The sequence below is a fragment of the Podarcis liolepis genome (assembly GCF_965112155.1).
Source record: "Podarcis liolepis genome assembly, chromosome: 16".
Lineage (NCBI taxonomy): Eukaryota > Metazoa > Chordata > Lepidosauria > Squamata > Lacertidae > Podarcis > Podarcis liolepis.
Window position 1 is genome coordinate 16579691 of NC_139567.1, and position 18054 is coordinate 16597744.

The window sequence follows — 18054 nt, forward strand, 5'->3', positions numbered from 1 at the left end:
CTGGCTCTGCAGCCGTGTGCAAGGCAGTGAATGCTGCCTGGCATATATAAAAGGTGCGGCAGCAGGGCATCTACAAGAGCCAACCCCGAGGAGATCAGTCCCCAGCATACAGGTAGGAGGACACAGGGAGAACAATCCCACCATCTGGGAGCAGCTGAGCAAAATACATGAAGGAATAAGGTAAGGCAAAAGTGGTTACAATCTGGCACGTGAACTTTGGGTTCTAAGCAGACAAAGCACACCTTTCTGTTCAACCAATTCCTGTTTTTAAATTGAAATGAGGGATAATCATGCAGATGGACTTACAGCCTGGAAGGAGCATCATCCATACTCAGCCAAGTCTGACAGCGGAGATCCTTGTTTGCAGCGGCTGCACAGCTAACATGTCCCTTTAATGCCTTGTTGCAGAATCCTCGCTTCATCATGTGCATCAAAGCTGCCCTCCTAGCAGTGCTGCTGGCCACCTTTTCAGGTTAGGCTCATAATAATAATAATAATAATAATAATAATAATAATAATAATAATACAGGTGCATTTAGAGAGTGGGGAGGTTCTGGGTTGTGTTAGGGAAAGCTCGGTGACCTCTGAGCATGTGTTTGTGGGCTACAGCCTTAACACAGTGCTTACAATGCTCTGCTTCTAGTCCTAAGTCCCAATCAGAGCTGCCAGCAGGGTGACAAATAGATTCAGCTTCTGGACACCTGGGCACACAGGGTGTTTTTTTCCCCTGGAGACCCCTCTAGCAGCGACATTAAAGAGCAGGAATGACCCTGAGCTGCAGAGGTGACCTCCCTGGTTGCCTGCACTGTTGTGCAACATTCTCAGTATGAGAATCCAGCAATGTGAGAGAACTCTGTTGATTGTAAGTGGGTTGGCTTTTCCATAGACTGACTACTTTTTGTCCTTTCCTCTTTGCCTCATCTGCACAGCTTCTCCAGCCAGTCTTCAGCGGAGCCACGTCTGGGACTACTTCAGCCAACTGACTCAAGACAAGGGCAGCACGGAGCAAGCCCAGCAGCTGAAAGGAGGACAAGGGGTGAAGTGAGTCTGATTCGCTCTAAGCTTATCAGTACGATTGTGTGCTTTTTCATTTCAGACATTTATCGTCCACCTTTTCCTCTAAGCAGGTTCTCCCTTTTCCTATTTTTTTTATCCTAACAACAACCCTGTGGGGTAGGTTAGGCTGAGAGTGACTGGCCCAGGGTCACCCAGTGAGCTTCATGGCAGAGTGGGGATTTGAACCCTGGTTTCCCAGGTCCTAGAGGCTGACACTCTAACCATTACACCACACTGGCTCTCACAGAACAAAGGACACAACTGGTGGGTTTTCCTATCCACCCCTCCATTCCCTGATTTGTAGGGGAAGGGGTGGGAACCATTATGGGGAGAGATCATCTGATGCATTGGCAGAAGAAAGCAAGTGCAGCCAACAGGATTAGCCCCTGATCAGGCCTAAGGAAACTGTGCTGGGGACATTGATTGAAATGGGGTCCTGCTTGTGGGTTTTCCAATGGGGCCTCTTGCCTGTCACTGTGAGAGCAGGATTCTAGACTAGATTCCATTGGCCTGACCCAGCAGCCAGGATCTTCTAAAGTTTTTATTTTGAAAGATTATATCTTGCCTTTCCACCGTAACATCCTTTCAAGTGACATGGTTAAGAGGGAGGTGAGAGGGTTCACCAGCCCTTAATATTAACTAGTGAGGGGAAGGAGTCTCCCCTATTGACCACTGGTAGAGGTTTCCACTATTGTTTGGGCTCCCACTGCATCAACATGCAGGGGATGACAATGACAATTGATTGATTAAAGGTAAAGGGACCCCTGACCATTACGTCCAGTCGTGGCTGACTCTGGGGTTGCGGCGCTCATCACGCTTTATTGGCCGAGGGAGCTGTCGTATAGCTTCCAGGTCATGTGGCCAGCATGACTAAGCCACTTCTGGCGAAACAGAGCAGTGCATGGAAACGCCGTTTACGTTCCCGCCGGAGCGGTACCTATTTATCTACTTGCACTTTGACGTGCTTTTGAACTGCTAGGTTGGCAGGAGCAGGGACTGAGCAATGGGAGCTCACTCCGTCGCGGGGATTCGAACCACCAACCTTCTGATTGGCAAGTCCTAGGCTCTGTGGTTTAACCCACAGCGCCACCCGTGTCCCAATTGATTGATTAATCGCCTTATAAACCACCATCTCAAGATAATTAAAAACAGCTGAAAACACAAAAACAACAAATACGTTTAAAACAAGACGAAAACCTGCTTGCTAATACATAGTAACCTATTTATTTAATCATTAATTTAACTGCTTGCCTGGATTCTGAGCAGCATAGAAGTAAAGGAGAGTCCACCATCCCTTCATTCCATCCTTTCTCAGTGAAGTTGAAGCTGCCTATCATATAATGGCTAGGAATGATGCAGGAATAGGGAATGGGCACTAGGAGGCCTGGGTGTGGGAAGGTATCTTGCAGCCTCAATACGTGGAGATGCTGGACACAGCATCCTTGCTGATGTGGTTGGCCTAGGAGCCAACTCCTAGAGACTGTGGGGGCTTTGGCCCCCACAGTAAAATTATTTTTAAGGGGGCTGGGTCACCACAAAGGTGATGGGCATTCCCATTCAATTATGCAGGGTGGGGCTTACCTGGACCCCTCAAATATTTTATTCAAGTTGGCACCCCTGGTATGTGGCCTGGTGGAACTGCAAAGGAGGACATATTTGGAACAGAGATGGCTAGACAGTGACTTGGCGAGAGGGGGTTGAAATGCGGTGTGGGTGGGTGGGTGGGGTTATTGTTTTTATTATGTATTTTGTCTTTTAATCCTGTATTTTTATGCTTTGATCTGCCCTCGGATCTGTGGGTGAAGGGTGGTCTACAAATTTAATAAATAAATGAAATGAAATAACCAGTGTTTTGTGGAACATATACAGTGGTACCTCGGTTCTTGAATGTCTCCGTTGACGAACGTTTCGGAACTCAAAACGCCAAAAACCCAGAAGTAAATTCTTCCATTTTCAAATCCGCTGTGTGTTTCTCAGTTTCCTCAATGAAATTTGCAGACCACCTTTTTAGAACATTTTAGAACTTGAAAGGTCTTCTGGAACAGATTACTTTCGAGAACTGAGGTACCACCGTACTTGCATTCCCGTTTGTCTGTTTAATGAGATGCAATAATCAGGATTGGTAATACAGTGGTACCTCGGGTTAAGAACTTAATTCGTTCTGGAGGTCCGTTCTTAACCTGAAACTGTTCTTGAGGTACCACTTTAGCTAATGGGGTCTCCTGCTGCCGCCTCCCAATTTCTGTTCTCATCCTGAAGCAGAGTTTATAACCCGAGGTACTATTTCTGGGTTAGCGGAGTCTGTAACCTGAAGCGTCTGTAACCCGAGGTACCACTGCAATGGGCTCTCAGACTCAAGACTTTGTTTTCAGGTCTGTGTCTCCTCTGCAAATGTGTGCATTCTCTCTTTTGTTCAGAAACATGAAGGAAAGTCTCCAAGATGGAGCCAACTACGTGGGACACGTCCTTGAGAAGTTGACCCCAGTACACAGGGGATTCCAACCCCAGTTCTACCAAGATGCTGATGGACTTCGACAGATCATCCAGAGGGAGGTCGAAAGCCTCCGGAGGAAACTTTCCCCTTACATGGATGAAGTGCACCAAAAAATCAGCCAGAACTTAGAAGGTCTCCGCCTCCGCCTGACTCCCCTCACAGAGCAGCTGATGGAACAGGTCTCGCTATGCGCAAAAGAATTGCACCAGCATTTCAGGCCCAACCTAAACGCAGGGGCTCCGTTGGTGGAAACTCCAGGTGCGGTCCAGAAGTTTACAGCCTCTTATGCTGAAAAGGCAGCTACCTTTATTGACCAGGTGAAGGAGATTTTCCTCCCATATGCTGACAGGTTGGCAACTGAGATCCACCGTACCATGGAAGAACTCCACAAAAGCACAACACCTCACACTGCAGTTATGGGGCAGCGACTCAGTCAGTATCTACAAGAATTCTCCGGCAAGCTCACCCGCAATGTGAAGGTTCTCCATCTCCAAATTGAAAGGAACCTAGAGCAACTCAAGGTGCAGCTGAGCCTTCACCCCAACACCCGGGTTGCACATCCTTCCCACAGGAGCCAAGAAAACCACCAGCTGTCTGTGGACCTGGAAAATATGGCTCAGGAGGTTCAGGAGAGAATTGAGGAGTTCAGGAGAGATACAATCCTTCAGATAGACAACTTCACAAGGACCACGGACAGGGAGATGGAAGAAATGAAGTCCAAGCTGTCTCCCACACCCTCATACTTGGAAGAGTTCCAGGAAAACTCCACTCCACTGGAAGACTTGCATGTCAGGCTAGACTCCCTGTGGAAGGATATTTTCCAGAGTCTCAATGAGCCGAGCAGCAGCTTATACTGAAGTTTTGTGCCCAGGCAAATTAGGCAGTGGAGCCCTCTTTGAAATAACCTACTTTAGGGGTGGGGGAGATCAAACCCTTCTGAGCAGTAGTGGTTTCCCTAGACTGCCACATCAGACTTTAATGGTTGGGACCTATTTTGGGCATGTCGCTCCTCCTGTGGCTCTTTTATTCTCCTTTTCAAAATTATAGGACCTTAGAATTATTGGATACAGCTAAGCTCAATACATCATCTCTTGCGGCAAACCGTATTTTCTCCCCTCTCCTTTTCTCTATTATTTGGTAGGGGATAAACATTAAAATAGGAGGTTACAGCCCTGAGAGCAGCGGTGTGGAACCTTCACCTTACAGGTGTAATCACACACATCCCAATTAGGTCCATGGTGTTTTTGTGTCCAAACCATGTCCACCTGTCCATCACCTGACAACTTATGATGCCAGCAGCAGTTCTGCCTTTCCAGACGCTGGTTGCAGTTCAGTACTTTTTTTCACCTTGGTACCTTTCGGTGACAAAAAAAAAAAAGCACAATTGTGCCAAATTGCAACTTGAAAAGGAATCATTGGATGTCAGGGGGCTGAGGGTGGGGCTTACTCGTCAAAGGTAGCACACAGGTGAGTGAGTTTTGAATCCGGCCAGTGGGTCAGATCATCCAGTTCCTCACCCATGCAGTTGAGTTTGCTGAAGGTTATGCTAGGACAGGGTGGTCCAAAGTGTGGACCTCGGCAACATTTGACACCCAGCCTTCCCAAAGACAGGTAAGGAAGGTGCTGGGCTTTGGGAAGGAGATGTGAGGGCTCTGACAGGGTCTTACAGTCCTCCTGCCTCCTTCCCAAAACCTAGTGAATGCTTCCCCAGCTTTGGGAAGGTGAGAGGGCTCTAGGACCCTGCCAGAACCCTTGTGATGCCTTCCCAAAGTGCATCTCTTAGCCAGCTTTGGGAAGGCAGCATGGGGTGGGGGCAAGGGGGGGATATAAAATTTTGGCCTTCCTCTTTCCTGTGTGGCAAGACAGTGTGCGTCCCATGGGTTGTGTTTCAAAGCACACATGTGCCCCACTTGGTATGAAAAATTGGACCTCCCTCTGTTAGAATGATTAAGACCTGGCTCCCATCTTAATTTTACTCATGTTTTAAAAGTGTTAAGAGGCTGCTTCTGATATGGAGCATCTCCTTGGATCTCCTCTTAGCGGAACATTTTAACCCCCACCCCGGCAATGTTGATGATTAAAAATCCTGCCACTGTTTTCTATTTGATGTATCGTACTTTTATTATAGGTATACATATACTGTAGTAATGCTGTAAATATATATTTTGTAGTAATATGCATTCATGTTGTTCACCTCTTGGGGGGCCTCCGGCTAAAAAAAGTGGTACAGTATATAAATAAACTGGACCCTACCATCCCATGTTTTATTCATGAGAGGCCAGACTCTTGTGTTCACTGTGCCTCCTCAGTGCAAATTTCACTCACTTCTGCATTCGCTCTAAATGCACCTAAATGCACTCTAAATGGGTAGAGAAATTGCCACACCAAGAGAAGCACTGAAAACTGAAACCTCCAAAGGCTTATGTTCATCATGTGAGCACATGGTGGTGACTTTGCCTAAACATTTTTGCCCTGTTTAAAACAAGGTTCAACCAGCTCCCGTGACACCCAACTTTTAGCTACTGTGCTCAGTAGGAGACAGAAAGATTGAAAGATAACAATGAATGAAACTACTACCATTTGCTACTTCTGGTGCTCCATTTATGTAAATACATAATTTCTCCTGCACTGTTTCTTCTCTTAGATGTTAGCACAACCACTATGCCTATGGAACAGGTAATACAGAAATGGCTGTGGAATCCTCAGCTCCAGTTTGCACATCCAATTTATGACTGTGGTCTAATGCAAAAATTCAGTGGCCAGGTTGCTTACTTGAGCATATAACCCCAATCTTGGCCCAAGTGCACTGGCTCCAATCAGTTTCTGGCCAATTTGAAGTGCTGGTTTTGACATATAAAACCTTAAATGGCTCAGGACCGCAATACATCCAGGACTGCCTCTCCTCATATGCACACTGTATCCATCATCTGAAGCCCTTCTTCATGTGTCCCCTCCATGAGAGGTCCAGAGAGCAGCAACACGGGAATGGGCCTTTTCTGTGGTGGCTCCCTATTTGTGGAATGTTCTCTCCATGGAGGCTTGCCTGGTGCCTTCATTACATATCTTTAATAATAATAATAATAATAATAATAATAATAATAATTTATTTGTATCCCACCCTCCCCAGCTGGGATCAGAGTGGCTAACATCATAAAAACAACACAATATGCATAAAACAGCCATCAATTAATTAAAATGCATCTTAAAAATAATTCAGACAAATTAAAATCTGGGCAGGTGGCAATTATCAGGTTTGGAATTGAGAGTGGTTAATACTTGCCAGGACCAACTGTTTCCACTGATCATACAAGGACCTGTGAGCAGGTTGGGGGTCTCCTGCAGGCTTGTTTTATACAAAGGAAAGTAAGTCAAACTGCATCTTGCCCAAAGGCCAGGCAAAAACATTCCTTTTCTCCGAGGCCTTTGGCTAATTAAACAATCTGGCCTTTTAAACAGCGTAGGGGGAGTGTTATTGTTTCTTGTATTTTCGTAATATGTATTTTTGTGATCCTTGGATGAAAGGTGGTATAGAATTTTTTATTTTTTTTTAATGAAAACATGGACTAAAATTGCAGAACTGAACTTCTAGGTTTCAATTGCCTTCCAATAGTTGCAAAACTAAGCACAAAATATTTACCAAGCTCTGCTTTGGTTGCCACAAAGTAGTTTTGCACCACTTATTTGCCAATTTCCCTCCACGCCCGCTGACTGTGTATATATGTGTGTACGTGTCTGATCAGTATGAATCTGTGAACAAAGCATTGCCACTACACTTTCTGCATCAAACTTGGCTTCCTTGTCCTGCATTGTAAATGGCTTTTTGACCGTCTGTAATAAAGTAACATTTCCACTGGTCCTGCCTCTTGTTTTGTCTGAATCTGCAGTGGTCTACCACGGTGCAAAGGGAGGGCTGAAAACTGTGGTCCAGGCATTAAAGCAGAGACCCACCCCATCCTTGTGCACACACACACCTCCAACTGGAAGAGCTTGGTTCCTGGATCAGGCCAAGGTGGACCTGTCTAGCCAAGCACTCAGGTTCCCACCCACACTGGACATGCACAACCATTTAGGATGCCTGCAAGCAGCTCCTCCCCAGCAACTGGTATCCAGAGGTAGACTTCTCCTGGCTCTGGAGGTTCTATTGAGGCCTCTCATTTCCCAGCGGCTTGCAGCCTGGCCAGGCTCACCTTGGCAAGGACTTGTCTCCCCACCCGGCCAAGTGGTTCCTTTGCCACTGGACTGGGAGGGGAATGCTTCCCTTTCTGAGGTCTAACTGCCAGCAACAGGATCTAGTAGCCTGGCTTTCCAGTATGCCCACGTGGACAGAAATTCCATCCCAGGGTTTCTCCCCCTGTTGAACTTCTGCCTGCCCGCTGGCCCTCTTATTTCTCCCCCTGTTGAACTTCTGCCCGCCTGCTGGCCCCCTTATTTCTCCCCTGTTGAACTTCTGCCCGCCTGCTGGCCCCCTTATTTCTCCCCCTGTTGAACTTCTGCCCGCCTGCTGGCCCCCTTATTTCTCCCCCTGTTGAACTTCTGCCTCCCCGCTGGCCCCCTTATTTCTCCCCCTGTTGAACTTCTGCCCGCCTGCTGGCCCTCTTATTTCTCCCCCTGTTGAACTTCTGCCTGCCTGCTGGCCCCCTTATTTCTCCCCCTGTTGAACTTCTGCCTGCCCGCTGGCCCTCTTATTTCTCCCCCTGTTGAACTTCTGCCCGCCTGCTGGCACCCTTATTTCTCCCCCTGTTGAACTTCTGCCTGCCCGCTGGCCCCCTTATTTCTCCCCCTGTTGAACATCTGCCCGCCTGCTGGCCCCCTTATTTCTCCCCCTGTTGAACTTCTGCCCGCCTGCTGGCCCCCTTATTTCTCCCCCTGTTGAACTTCTGCCTCCCCGCTGGCCCTCTTATTTCTCCCCCTGTTGAACTTCTGCCTCCCCGCTGGCCCTCTTATTTCTCCCCCTGTTGAACTTCTGCCTCCCCGCTGGTCCTCTTATTGAGTCCGCCGAGGCCTAGGAAAAGCCCGCGAGGCCCGCGCAGAAGTACTGCGCACTGATTCGGTCACACGACGCTTGTGACGTCACCCGAAGCCGGTGCCCTCTTTTCGGGCGGTGTGGGTGAGAATGCGCATGCGTTGAGTGGAAGTTCCGGGTTGCCGGAAGCGTGCGTAGGTCGCTGCTGCTGCTGCTGCTAAGGGAGGCATGTCGGCCATCGGGACCCTCGACCCTGTCCGGGGCGGCGGGGAAGCGACCCCGGCCCTGTTCCGCCCGCTTAGCGCCGAGGACGAGCAGCAGCTGCCGGACGAGATCGAGTCCCTCTGCATGGCCTGTCACTCCAACGTGAGCCTCCCCAAGATGCTAGTCCTCACTCTGCTGGTCTCTCTCTTCTCTCTCTCCGCCCCGGCTGTGGGGCCTCACCGTCCTCCGGGGGTGGCGGGACACTTCCTTCCCCCCGGGCAGCTTCTCAAGAGGGGGACGAGAGGGTTCTCGCGGGGGGTTGCTAAGACGCAGGTTTTCCTTCTAATGGCAGCAGCCTCTGCCAAGATGGGAGCCCCGCTCCGCCGCCTCCATCGCTTCTTTTCCTATTCCTCCTCTTCTAGGACTTGCCCCTGGAGAGGAAACCCCCTTCTTATGCTGGGCGACCACTCTTAGGCCTTGCTCTCTTGCTTTTTCTCTCCCCCCCCCCGCCCCCGATCGGCTGCCCTCTGAGCAAGGACTTCTCCCCCCAAAAAAACCCCCACCCATGGTGCCATATAGTTTCTAAACATCATTACAGTGGTACCTTGGGTTACATACGCTTCAGGTTACAGACTCCGCTAACCTAGAAATAGTACCTTGGGTTAAGAACTTTGCTTCAGGATGAGAACAGAAATTGCGCGGCGGCAGCGGGAAGGCTCCATTAGCTAAAGTGGTGCTTCAGGTTAAGAACAGTTTCAGGTTAAGAATGGAGCTCCGGAACGAATTAAGTACTTAACCCGAGGTACCACTGTATTAAATTTAGGGGGGGGGGATAGGTGACTGTTCTTTGTTCGGTTTGGAGTAAGCCCTTTGGAAATAGTGCCCCTAAGTGAGTCCTGCCCATTGACTTCAGCGGGTCTACTCCAAGTCGGGCTATCGTATACAACCCTCATTCAGCATTGGGGTTATAGGAGCAGGTAGTGTTTGTCTGGGATAAGGCATGTCTGTTACAGAGCTTTGGTGCAGAGGGGGAAGTTGTGGTGTCTTTGTATAAAGGGGAAAGGTGCTAAGTGTGACTGTGCAGCAGCCCAGATGTTTGGGATGCTGAGCCCTTGCAGTTTGCCTTTATTCTTCTTTTTCTTTATCTAGGGGGTGACTCGGTTGCTGCTGACTAGGATTCCCTTCTTCAAAGAGATCATTGTCAGTTCCTTCGCCTGCAATAGCTGTGGCTCGACTAACTCAGAGATCCAGTCGGCTGGCCGGATCCAGGATCAAGGTGTATGCTACATGCTGACTGTGCGGAGCAAGCAGGTGAGTGGGTTTGTCTGCTTCCCATTCCCCTGTGGTAGCTTAAGGACCTTGATTTTGCTTTAGAAGCAAATTTGGCAGCTTTGAAGATTGGTTTTGGCACAATCCCTGCCCGTTTGGATCCACTGCATCACAGAACTGATTTGCTGTAAAGCTGATCTGGCTTGAGAAACCACAATTGGCAGAGAAGTAAACTTTCAATCAATTAAGCTTACTTTCTTACAATACAAAGGCAGCACAGTGTGTGGCTGTAGGTGGGCTGGGCTGCTGATGTCATGTTGCGGAAATCAGACTAAAGAAATCCAGATTTGAGGTCCCTCGGTGTGATCTTATGTTATATAAAAATTTAATAGCCACTTTTCCAAGACTCAAGGCAGTGTAGAAACCATAACCCAGATTACATATAGAAAACCACTCAATCAGTGCTAGAAACTTACTCTGCCATTCCAAAAGAGATGCCTTTTACACCCCTCCTCCAGTGCAGAGTTCAAAAACGCCTGTGATCCCCAGGTTGCATAAAAACATAACATAGGCATCTAGCAGGGTTTGGGAGTTGGATCCAGCCAGCAGCCAGATCCTTACACACTCCCTACCCCCACCCCCCATGGGCCAACTTTGACAGGTGCATGGGGCCACCCACCTGTCAGCCACCAGATGTCATTGTGTCAGGTGACCTGTTTTCCTTTGCCCTCACAGTTTTCACTCAAACGATGTGGGCAAAGTAAATGAGTGTGTGCACTCTGGATCGGAACTTGGGTCCAGTTTGTCCTTTAGAATTAATTGGTAACTGGATGGGGGAAAACCTCTGAATGTGTGGCATCCATGGTGGTGTTTCATACAATCATGTAGGGCCAGTGGTCGGTCTCTAAATATTCTTCCAAAGTGGAATTCTGAAACTGGAAGGGAAAATAGCTGCCTTGCTCTTTGGAAGAGATACTTTGGTAACATCTGTTTGCAAATAGCTGAAAGAGGCATTTGGGTTTTCGTGCCATTTTCTGTGGGGTAACTAACTGCCACCTGTCTCCATTGCACATTTAAAGGTTGGCTTTGGTCACCCTTTTATCTCTGGTTACCTGGGATAAATGGTAACATGGGCACAAGCTTCTAGGAAGAGCCAGAAGGAATGGGCTGCACTGGAGCTGATTCAGAAGGCCTCTTCCCCCACGCGTGCTCTGGTTTGGGTTAGTTGGGGAGGTGTTATCACTCAGCTTGTGTTTCCCTTTAGTTCATGTGTGCTTTGGGCATGTCCTTGTCCTCACCCAACCAGGTGGGCTGCTGGGTTTCTAGACTGGTATAACCTCTCCTGTAAATCATTCTCCCCAGGATATGAATAGGGAAGTGGTGAAGACTGACTGTGCCACAGCTAGAGTACCTGAGCTAGACTTTGAAATCCCTGCTTTTTCTCAGAAGGGAGGTGGGTATATGGTCGTTTCACTATGTCTTGGGGCAGCTGGTCTTTGGGATGCAAGGAGCTACTAGCACATTCCTGATGACCTGTTCTGGAGGAGGAGCTGCTGTTTGAGGGTGTGAAAAGGAACATTTTCCACTGTGGGGCTTTTAAAGGGTGTGTGGAAGAGGCATTTGTTGTACTGGCATGAACAAGAGGGCTAGAAAGCCCCTTGATCAAGCCCCCTGCCCAGTCAGCCTATAGAATCCAGATCTCCACTAATTAGCTTCCTGCTTTCTGAGAGTCTGCTCTCGTGTTCCTCCTGATCTGATTAACATGAGAATTAACTGTTGGGCTGCTGGATCAGGCCAGAGAGCCATCTCATTCAACATCCTGTTCTCAGAGCAGCCAAACTGATGCCTCTGGGAAGCCCATAAGCAGGACTTGAGTGCAACTGCAACTGGCATGCAGAGGCTTGCTGCCTCTGAGAGTGGAGACAGAACATAGCCACTGGCGCAGGTAGCCATGGAGAGTCCTCCGTTAATTTGTCTACCCCTCTTCTAAAGCCATCCAAGTTGGTGGCTGCTGACTGCTTTCCAAAGTAGTGGTGCTCCTTGATTAAATCATTGGGGATGCCAGCTCACCCTGTGTTCTGTGCACCTGCAGTGATTGCCAGTGTGCCAGTTCCATCTGCTCTATTTTCTAAGGGCAGCTGGCAGGGGGAGGGCAGTGGAATTGATGGGGGTACAAGGCAGAGAAGGACTTGTGTTGCCAGGCTGCCTTTTGAAAAGCAGAAGTTGGGGCCTCCCTTTCCTGTTCTACCCAGTCTTTGGCTCACTGCAGAGGATCTGGTCGCTGGCAGGATGGACTGATATCAGTCCACGAGAACCAGCAAAGGAGCCAACCTTGTTATTTCTAGTAATAACAGTCACTTTTCCGTGCCAGTGTGGAAGACTATAACTGGTGGGGTCTGGACTGCTGGGTAATGATGTGTCTGCCCTTTCTGTCTACCTCCCTCTCACTAGCTCTTACCACCATTGAAGGGTTAATTGAGAGAGCCATAGAAGGATTGAAGCAGGACCAGCCATTCCGTAAGGTAAGCTGCTTGCAAAGGCTCCGCAGGGGAGAGCACTTTCTTGTCTGTGTGGGCTGACCTGTCATTTCATGGGGATTTTCGGTCAGCTGGCAGGGTGAAAGATGCATGTGTTGGGGACATCAGCTGCTGAATGATTTCTTGCTTATTGAACAAGATACCTGGCATTGGCAGTTGCTATGGCAGTGCTCATTGCACGGCCAGTATATTAAATGAATTTTGGGCTTCTTTAGGTTTAGAAGTCACCCTTGGGGAAGCAGAACTTGAGAACTGCCTAGAAGCACTGAACGCCCTTTTGGTTTGGACAGCTCTATCGCAGTCCTGTGAGCTAGTAAAGCTGGTCCTAAATATTTCTAGCAGTATTGTTAAAGGCCCCAGAAGTCCAGAATATGGGTGGCTAACACCTTGCCTACCCCCCTTTTGGTAAACAAAGACTCACTTGTTGAATATGTCTGGCAATAACATGCAGCAAGTGATGCTGGACAAATAACAGAGAGCAGAGGATATAAAGCAGCTTTCTCTGTGCTTGTTTGTTTGATATTCTTTGCTGTAAAGCAGGGAAGGGGAATGTTTGGTTCTCTGGTTGTTGTTGGACTTCAGCTCTCGTCCTCCCTGATCATTGGCCCTGCTGACTGCAAGGGGTGATGGGAGTTGTGGCCTGTGGTGTTGGATTTTAAGTCTGGTGTTGGACTCCCAAGTTGTTCTTCCAAGCTGGTCTGGATAATAGAGGCTAAAAGCAACTGCTTCTGCTTTCTGGACGCAGGAAACCCACCCAGACGTTGCAGAGAAGATCGAGGAATTCATCTGTAAGCTGAAGCGCTTGAAAGATGTGGATTCAGCCTTCACTTTTGTAAGTACCACCAGGACAGGGTTGCCTTTAGGTGGGGTGGGGAGTCTTGGCCTATCCTGGCATGCACCCAACTGTTCCCTGCAGAAGCAAACAGGCTATTAATGGTTCTTCCCTTCCACTTCCTTTCTCTCTTGCCAGATCCTAGATGACCCCTCTGGCAACAGCTTTGTGGAAAACCCTCATGCCCCACGGAGGGACGAAGCCCTGGTGGTGACCCACTACAGGAGAACTGCTCAGCAGGCTGCTCTGCTTGGAATTGAGGTAGCATGAGTTAGAGGGTGTCTGACCTTAGTGGATTCATGAAGGCTCCGTAACTTAGTATTTAGGCAATGGCGTTCTAGTTCATGTGCCAGTGTTGTCGATCCCTTGACCTTTGAGCCGTGCTGCAGGTCCTAAGAGTGTGCAACAGACAAATTCCAACACCTCTGCTCTTTCTTAGGCTGAGGAATCCAAGGAGGACTTGACTGACTCTGTGGACGACCTACGGAATGAAGTGAGTAAACTGCCCTTGAGGTTTAGGCAGAGTCTTCTGGAGCACTCAGTGGCCTGCTTAGGCCTGGCTTGCGCCCTCTGGAGGGTTCCTGTTCCCAGCAGGGGTCATCCTACAGAAAGGGACTTAGAATCATAGGATTGTAGAGTTGGAAAGGACCACAAGGGTCATCTCTTTCAGGAATCTGAGATCAAGAGTCTCATGCTCTACTGACTGAGCTATCCACTCTGCCCCTCTCCTGTATTCCAGGTGCTGCAGTTTGGCACCAACTGCCCCGAATGTAATGCCCCGGCCAGTACAAACATGAAGCTGGTGCGTATCCTTTTGAGTCTGTGAACAAGGAACATGTCGCATTCCAGTCCGGTCATGTGTGTGTGTGCAGATGCATCGCTCTTGGCCAAAGAGTGCGGTTCAACCAAACATACCTTATTCCTTTTTTAGTGGTGGAGGAACTGTGTCAAGGGTGGTTTGGAGTGCTGTTCTAGGGCTGGGATTCTGACAGTGAGGAGATCTGACAAAGCAAAGAAGTGGGTCTTGTATCTGTATCAGTAAAACAGGTATGTGAGTTTAGCTGTTTGTTGGTTTCCTTGACTTCTCCTTCTCCAGAGATCCCTCATTTCAAAGAAGTCATTATCATGGCTACGAACTGTGATGCTTGTGGGCACAGAACAAACGAGGTGAGAGGCTTTTGGTCTGGCTGCATTGATGTTTCCTTGGATGAGCTCTGTCCGGTTTACTGTTTTCCTGCTTGTCCATAGGTTAAATCTGGAGGAGCCATAGAGCCTTTGGGGACCAAGATAACCCTTCATGTGACTGACCCATCAGACATGACGAGGGACATCCTCAAGGTGTGGTGCTGTTTTCTCCGTCATTGTCCATTTCTTGCAAATTTCTGCCTCCAGAAACTAAGTGAAATGTCCTTCTTCCGCAGTCCGAAACCTGCAGAGTGGAGATTCCAGAGCTTGAATTTGAGCTGGGAATGGGAGCCCTGGGTGGGAAATTCACGACTCTGGAAGGATTGCTAAAGGATATCCAGACTCTGGTGAGTTTTGTAATAAAATAAATGTATATCCCACCTTTGAAGGTAAAGCCCTCACAAAGTGACTTGCACTTAATGAAAACACATATTGGAAGGAAGCTGTTAAATTAAGGGGGGGCACCTTAAACTAGTAGGAACTCAAAACAAATTTGAGTTGGTTTGTTGGCTGCACTTTAGCCGAAGAAATGTCCTTCCTCTAGACAGGTGTAGGTCTTGCCAACAGGTGCCAACAGGTGTTGGTCTTTGGAGGGACAGGAGACAGGAATGTTTCGGAATGGGAAGACTGAATCTGCTGGATGTGAGCAGAGTCACTGGCTGGCTTAGGGAGGGGGAGCTGGTTTTGAACAGGGACTAAATTATGAGTTGTGTCTTACAGGTGGAGAAGAACCCATTCACTTTGGGGGACAGCTCAACATCAGACAGAGCAGAAAAACTCTGTGCATTTGGCAGGAAGCTGCAACAGGTTTGGTGCCTCTTTATGCCTTTAACTCAGCAATCTATGGTATTCTGGTTTTTTGTACATTTTTTTTTACTGTAGTTCGTAAGTTTTAATTTTGCTGGATTTTATGGTGTTATTGATATATACCTACTGATTTTTAGTAAAACGAATGCGGGTGGCGCTGTAGTCTAAACCACTGAGCCTCTTGAGCTTGCCAATCAGAAAGTCGGTGGTTCAAATTCCTGCAACGGGGTGAGCTCCTGTTGCTCTGTCCCAGCCCCTGCCAACCTATCAGTTCAAAAGCACGCCAGTGCAAATAGATACATAGGTACCACTCTGGTTTCCGTCAGTGTCCCGTGCGCCAGAAGTGGTTTAGTCATGCTGGCTACATGACCCGGAAAGCTGTCTGTGGACAAACACCGGCTCCCTCAGCCTAAAAGCGAGATGAGAGCTGCAACCCCATAGTCGCCTTTGACTGAACTTAACAGTCCAGGGGTCCTTTACCTTTTTTACCTACTGGTTTTTAGTTATGTTTCATATTTGTGAGCTGTTTACTATGTGAGTTATATTCTTTAGTTTCATTGGATGGCCAGAAGTTCTGTCGTTATGAGAGAATGAATTTTTTCTCTGTCCACTGTCTTCATGCCATGAGTAATTTTATACATTTCTATAATGTCTGCTCTTATTCAAATGAATTCTGTAACCTTTCCCCATAGGGGAGTTTCTCCACCTCTTTTTGATGATTTTGGTTGCCCCTTTTTTTACTCCTTTCCAACTCTACAATACAGTCTTATCTTGCTTCTTGAACTCCTTGGTACTCGTATGTTTTGGCTCCTGAATGCCGAAACCCCGGAAGTAAGTGTTCCGGTTTGCAAACATTTTTCAGAAGCTGAACGTCCGAAACTCCTGCAGCCAATCAGAAGCCGTGCTTTGGTTTTTGAATGGTTTCGGGAGTCAAACAGACTTCCAGAGCCAATTATGTTTGAGAACCAGGGTACGACTGTTATTTTTTTTGAGGTGGAGAACTGTGCACAGTATTCCAAATGTGGTCACACCATAAATTTGTATAATGGCAGTTTTATTTTCAGTTCCTTTCCTAATGATTCCTAGCATGGAATTTGCCCCTTTCACAGCTACTGCATACTGGGTTGACACCTTCATTGAACTACCCACTATAATCTCAGAGGTCTTCCTTTGAGACTGCTAATATTGAGTGGCATATAAGTTAATTAAATGATGAGAAGGGCATCTGGGCTCTTTGGTTTGATGCTCCTCCTGTTGATTTTCTGGCTGGGACGAGAGGCTGTGAAGCCTTCCCTGATAGGCATGCCTTTTCTGTTTCTCTCCAGGTAGTGGATGGGCAGTTGAGGATACATTTTGTCCTGGATGACCCTGCAGGGAACAGTTACCTCCAGGTACAGTGAACTTGGGACAGAAGAAACGAGGGGTTGTTTAGCAGATAGTTCTGTAGCAAGTGCTGGCCATGTTGGTTCCTGAGAACAGGAAAGTTCTGAGAATGGCCCCTTTAAAAAAGACAGGCTGTGGTGTATGCATGTGCCTGGCTGCTGAGTTTCAAAGTGCTTGGGGAGAAAGAGCACAAAATGATGGTGATGACAAGATATTGACACTGCTGAGAACAGGCTAAGATGGCACCAACCCAGCTCAGCACCCGCGACAGCAAGGGAAGAAAGGGCAGAGTCATTTGACAGAGCTGGAGACCTCGGGGCAGTGGAGGGTGGTAATGCCGGAGGAGTGGAGGTTACAACAGGGATGTTTATAGGGCCACAGGGGAGTCTGTACCTTCCTTATCCATGTCAGGAACAGGACACAGGACGAGGAACGGAGCAAGTGCCTAAGTTTGGGGTTTGAGGGGCTTGGGTAGTGCATTGGGGGCTTGAGGCCGGAGAATCCTTGGCTAACACACTCAATGTTGAAAACGGTTTGAGCCAAGTTGCAATCTTTTTGGCTTAGCATCTTGGATTTTGAGGATAAGTGGGGAGTTTTGAGATTGGGGAAAACATCGGATATCCAGGTGCCTCCAAACATATTGCTGAAGAATCCAAGCATGCTTGTGCTCAGGCCCAGCTTTGCATGCCTTGAAAAGTATTCGCGAGAGAGAGAGGTGTATACAAGTCAGGGATGGGGCACCTGGTGTTCTCCAGAAGAATGTTGGACTCAATTCTCAACATCCCAGACCACCTGCTGCGCTGGCTGATAGCTCTCATCCATATGCATGTTCCATGTAACTAATCTCAATGTACACCTGCTCTAGATTTGGCCCTTGCGCAAGCCATGTGACCCCTTTCCTAAAATGAGCTAAACTGGGAGCAGGCCCTTCTACCCACAGACTCCCCAAAGCTGGTGATTCATTCCTTGTGGGCTGTGCAGGAAGGGTTTCTGTGTCGTATCCCCGCATAACACAACCGCCTCTTGCTGCCTGCAGAACGTTTACGCTCCTGAGGAAGACCCGGAGATGCGAGTGGAGCACTATGAGCGGCAGTTTGAGCAGAACGAAGAGCTGGGCCTCAACGACATGAAAACAGAGGGCTACGAAGCAGAAGGCTCTTCCCAGCGGTAGCAGCGCCTCACAGAGGCCAGGACAGTGTTGTGCAGAGAAAGACGAACAGTTCCGCCTGCGTGGTGAAGGAAGGGTCGGATTGTGACTCTCTGGATTGAATTTGACCCACGAAAAGCTTGCTAGCAGGGTTTCTCATAAAAAGTAAAAGCATTG

At 48.2% G+C, this 18054-nt stretch overlaps 2 protein-coding genes across 2 annotated transcripts; both read left to right on the forward strand.

Moving 5' to 3' along the window:
* On the forward strand, positions 1-7403 carry APOA5 (apolipoprotein A5). Its single transcript, XM_083481148.1, has 4 exons — positions 1-180; positions 409-472; positions 930-1041; positions 3474-7403. The coding sequence occupies exons 2-4, from the start codon at positions 424-426 to the stop codon at positions 4405-4407; spliced, it is 1095 nt and encodes a 364-aa protein (XP_083337274.1). The 5' UTR covers positions 1-180; positions 409-423; the 3' UTR covers positions 4408-7403.
* Positions 7404-7706: 303 nt separating this feature from the next.
* On the forward strand, positions 7707-18054 carry ZPR1 (ZPR1 zinc finger). Its single transcript, XM_083481116.1, has 14 exons — positions 7707-8879; positions 9867-10028; positions 11349-11439; positions 12438-12508; positions 13269-13355; positions 13494-13616; positions 13795-13848; positions 14095-14161; positions 14452-14522; positions 14604-14693; positions 14777-14887; positions 15261-15347; positions 16673-16738; positions 17767-18054. Exons 1-14 carry the CDS (start codon positions 8742-8744, stop codon positions 17899-17901), a joined length of 1353 nt encoding a protein of 450 aa, XP_083337242.1. The 5' UTR covers positions 7707-8741; the 3' UTR covers positions 17902-18054.

Coding starts and splice junctions, on each gene's coding strand:
- APOA5 (XM_083481148.1), top strand. CDS start 424: ATGTGCATCAAAGCTGCCCTCCTAGCAGTGCTGCTGGCCACCTTTTCA. Junction 473..929: donor GCTGCTGGCCACCTTTTCAG/GTTAGGCTCATA, acceptor TCATCTGCACAG/CTTCTCCAGCCAGTCTTCAG. Junction 1,042..3,473: donor AAAGGAGGACAAGGGGTGAA/GTGAGTCTGATT, acceptor TCTTTTGTTCAG/AAACATGAAGGAAAGTCTCC.
- ZPR1 (XM_083481116.1), top strand. CDS start 8,742: ATGTCGGCCATCGGGACCCTCGACCCTGTCCGGGGCGGCGGGGAAGCG. Junction 14,162..14,451: donor TACAAACATGAAGCTGGTGC/GTATCCTTTTGA, acceptor CTCCTTCTCCAG/AGATCCCTCATTTCAAAGAA. Junction 15,348..16,672: donor TTGGCAGGAAGCTGCAACAG/GTTTGGTGCCTC, acceptor GTTTCTCTCCAG/GTAGTGGATGGGCAGTTGAG.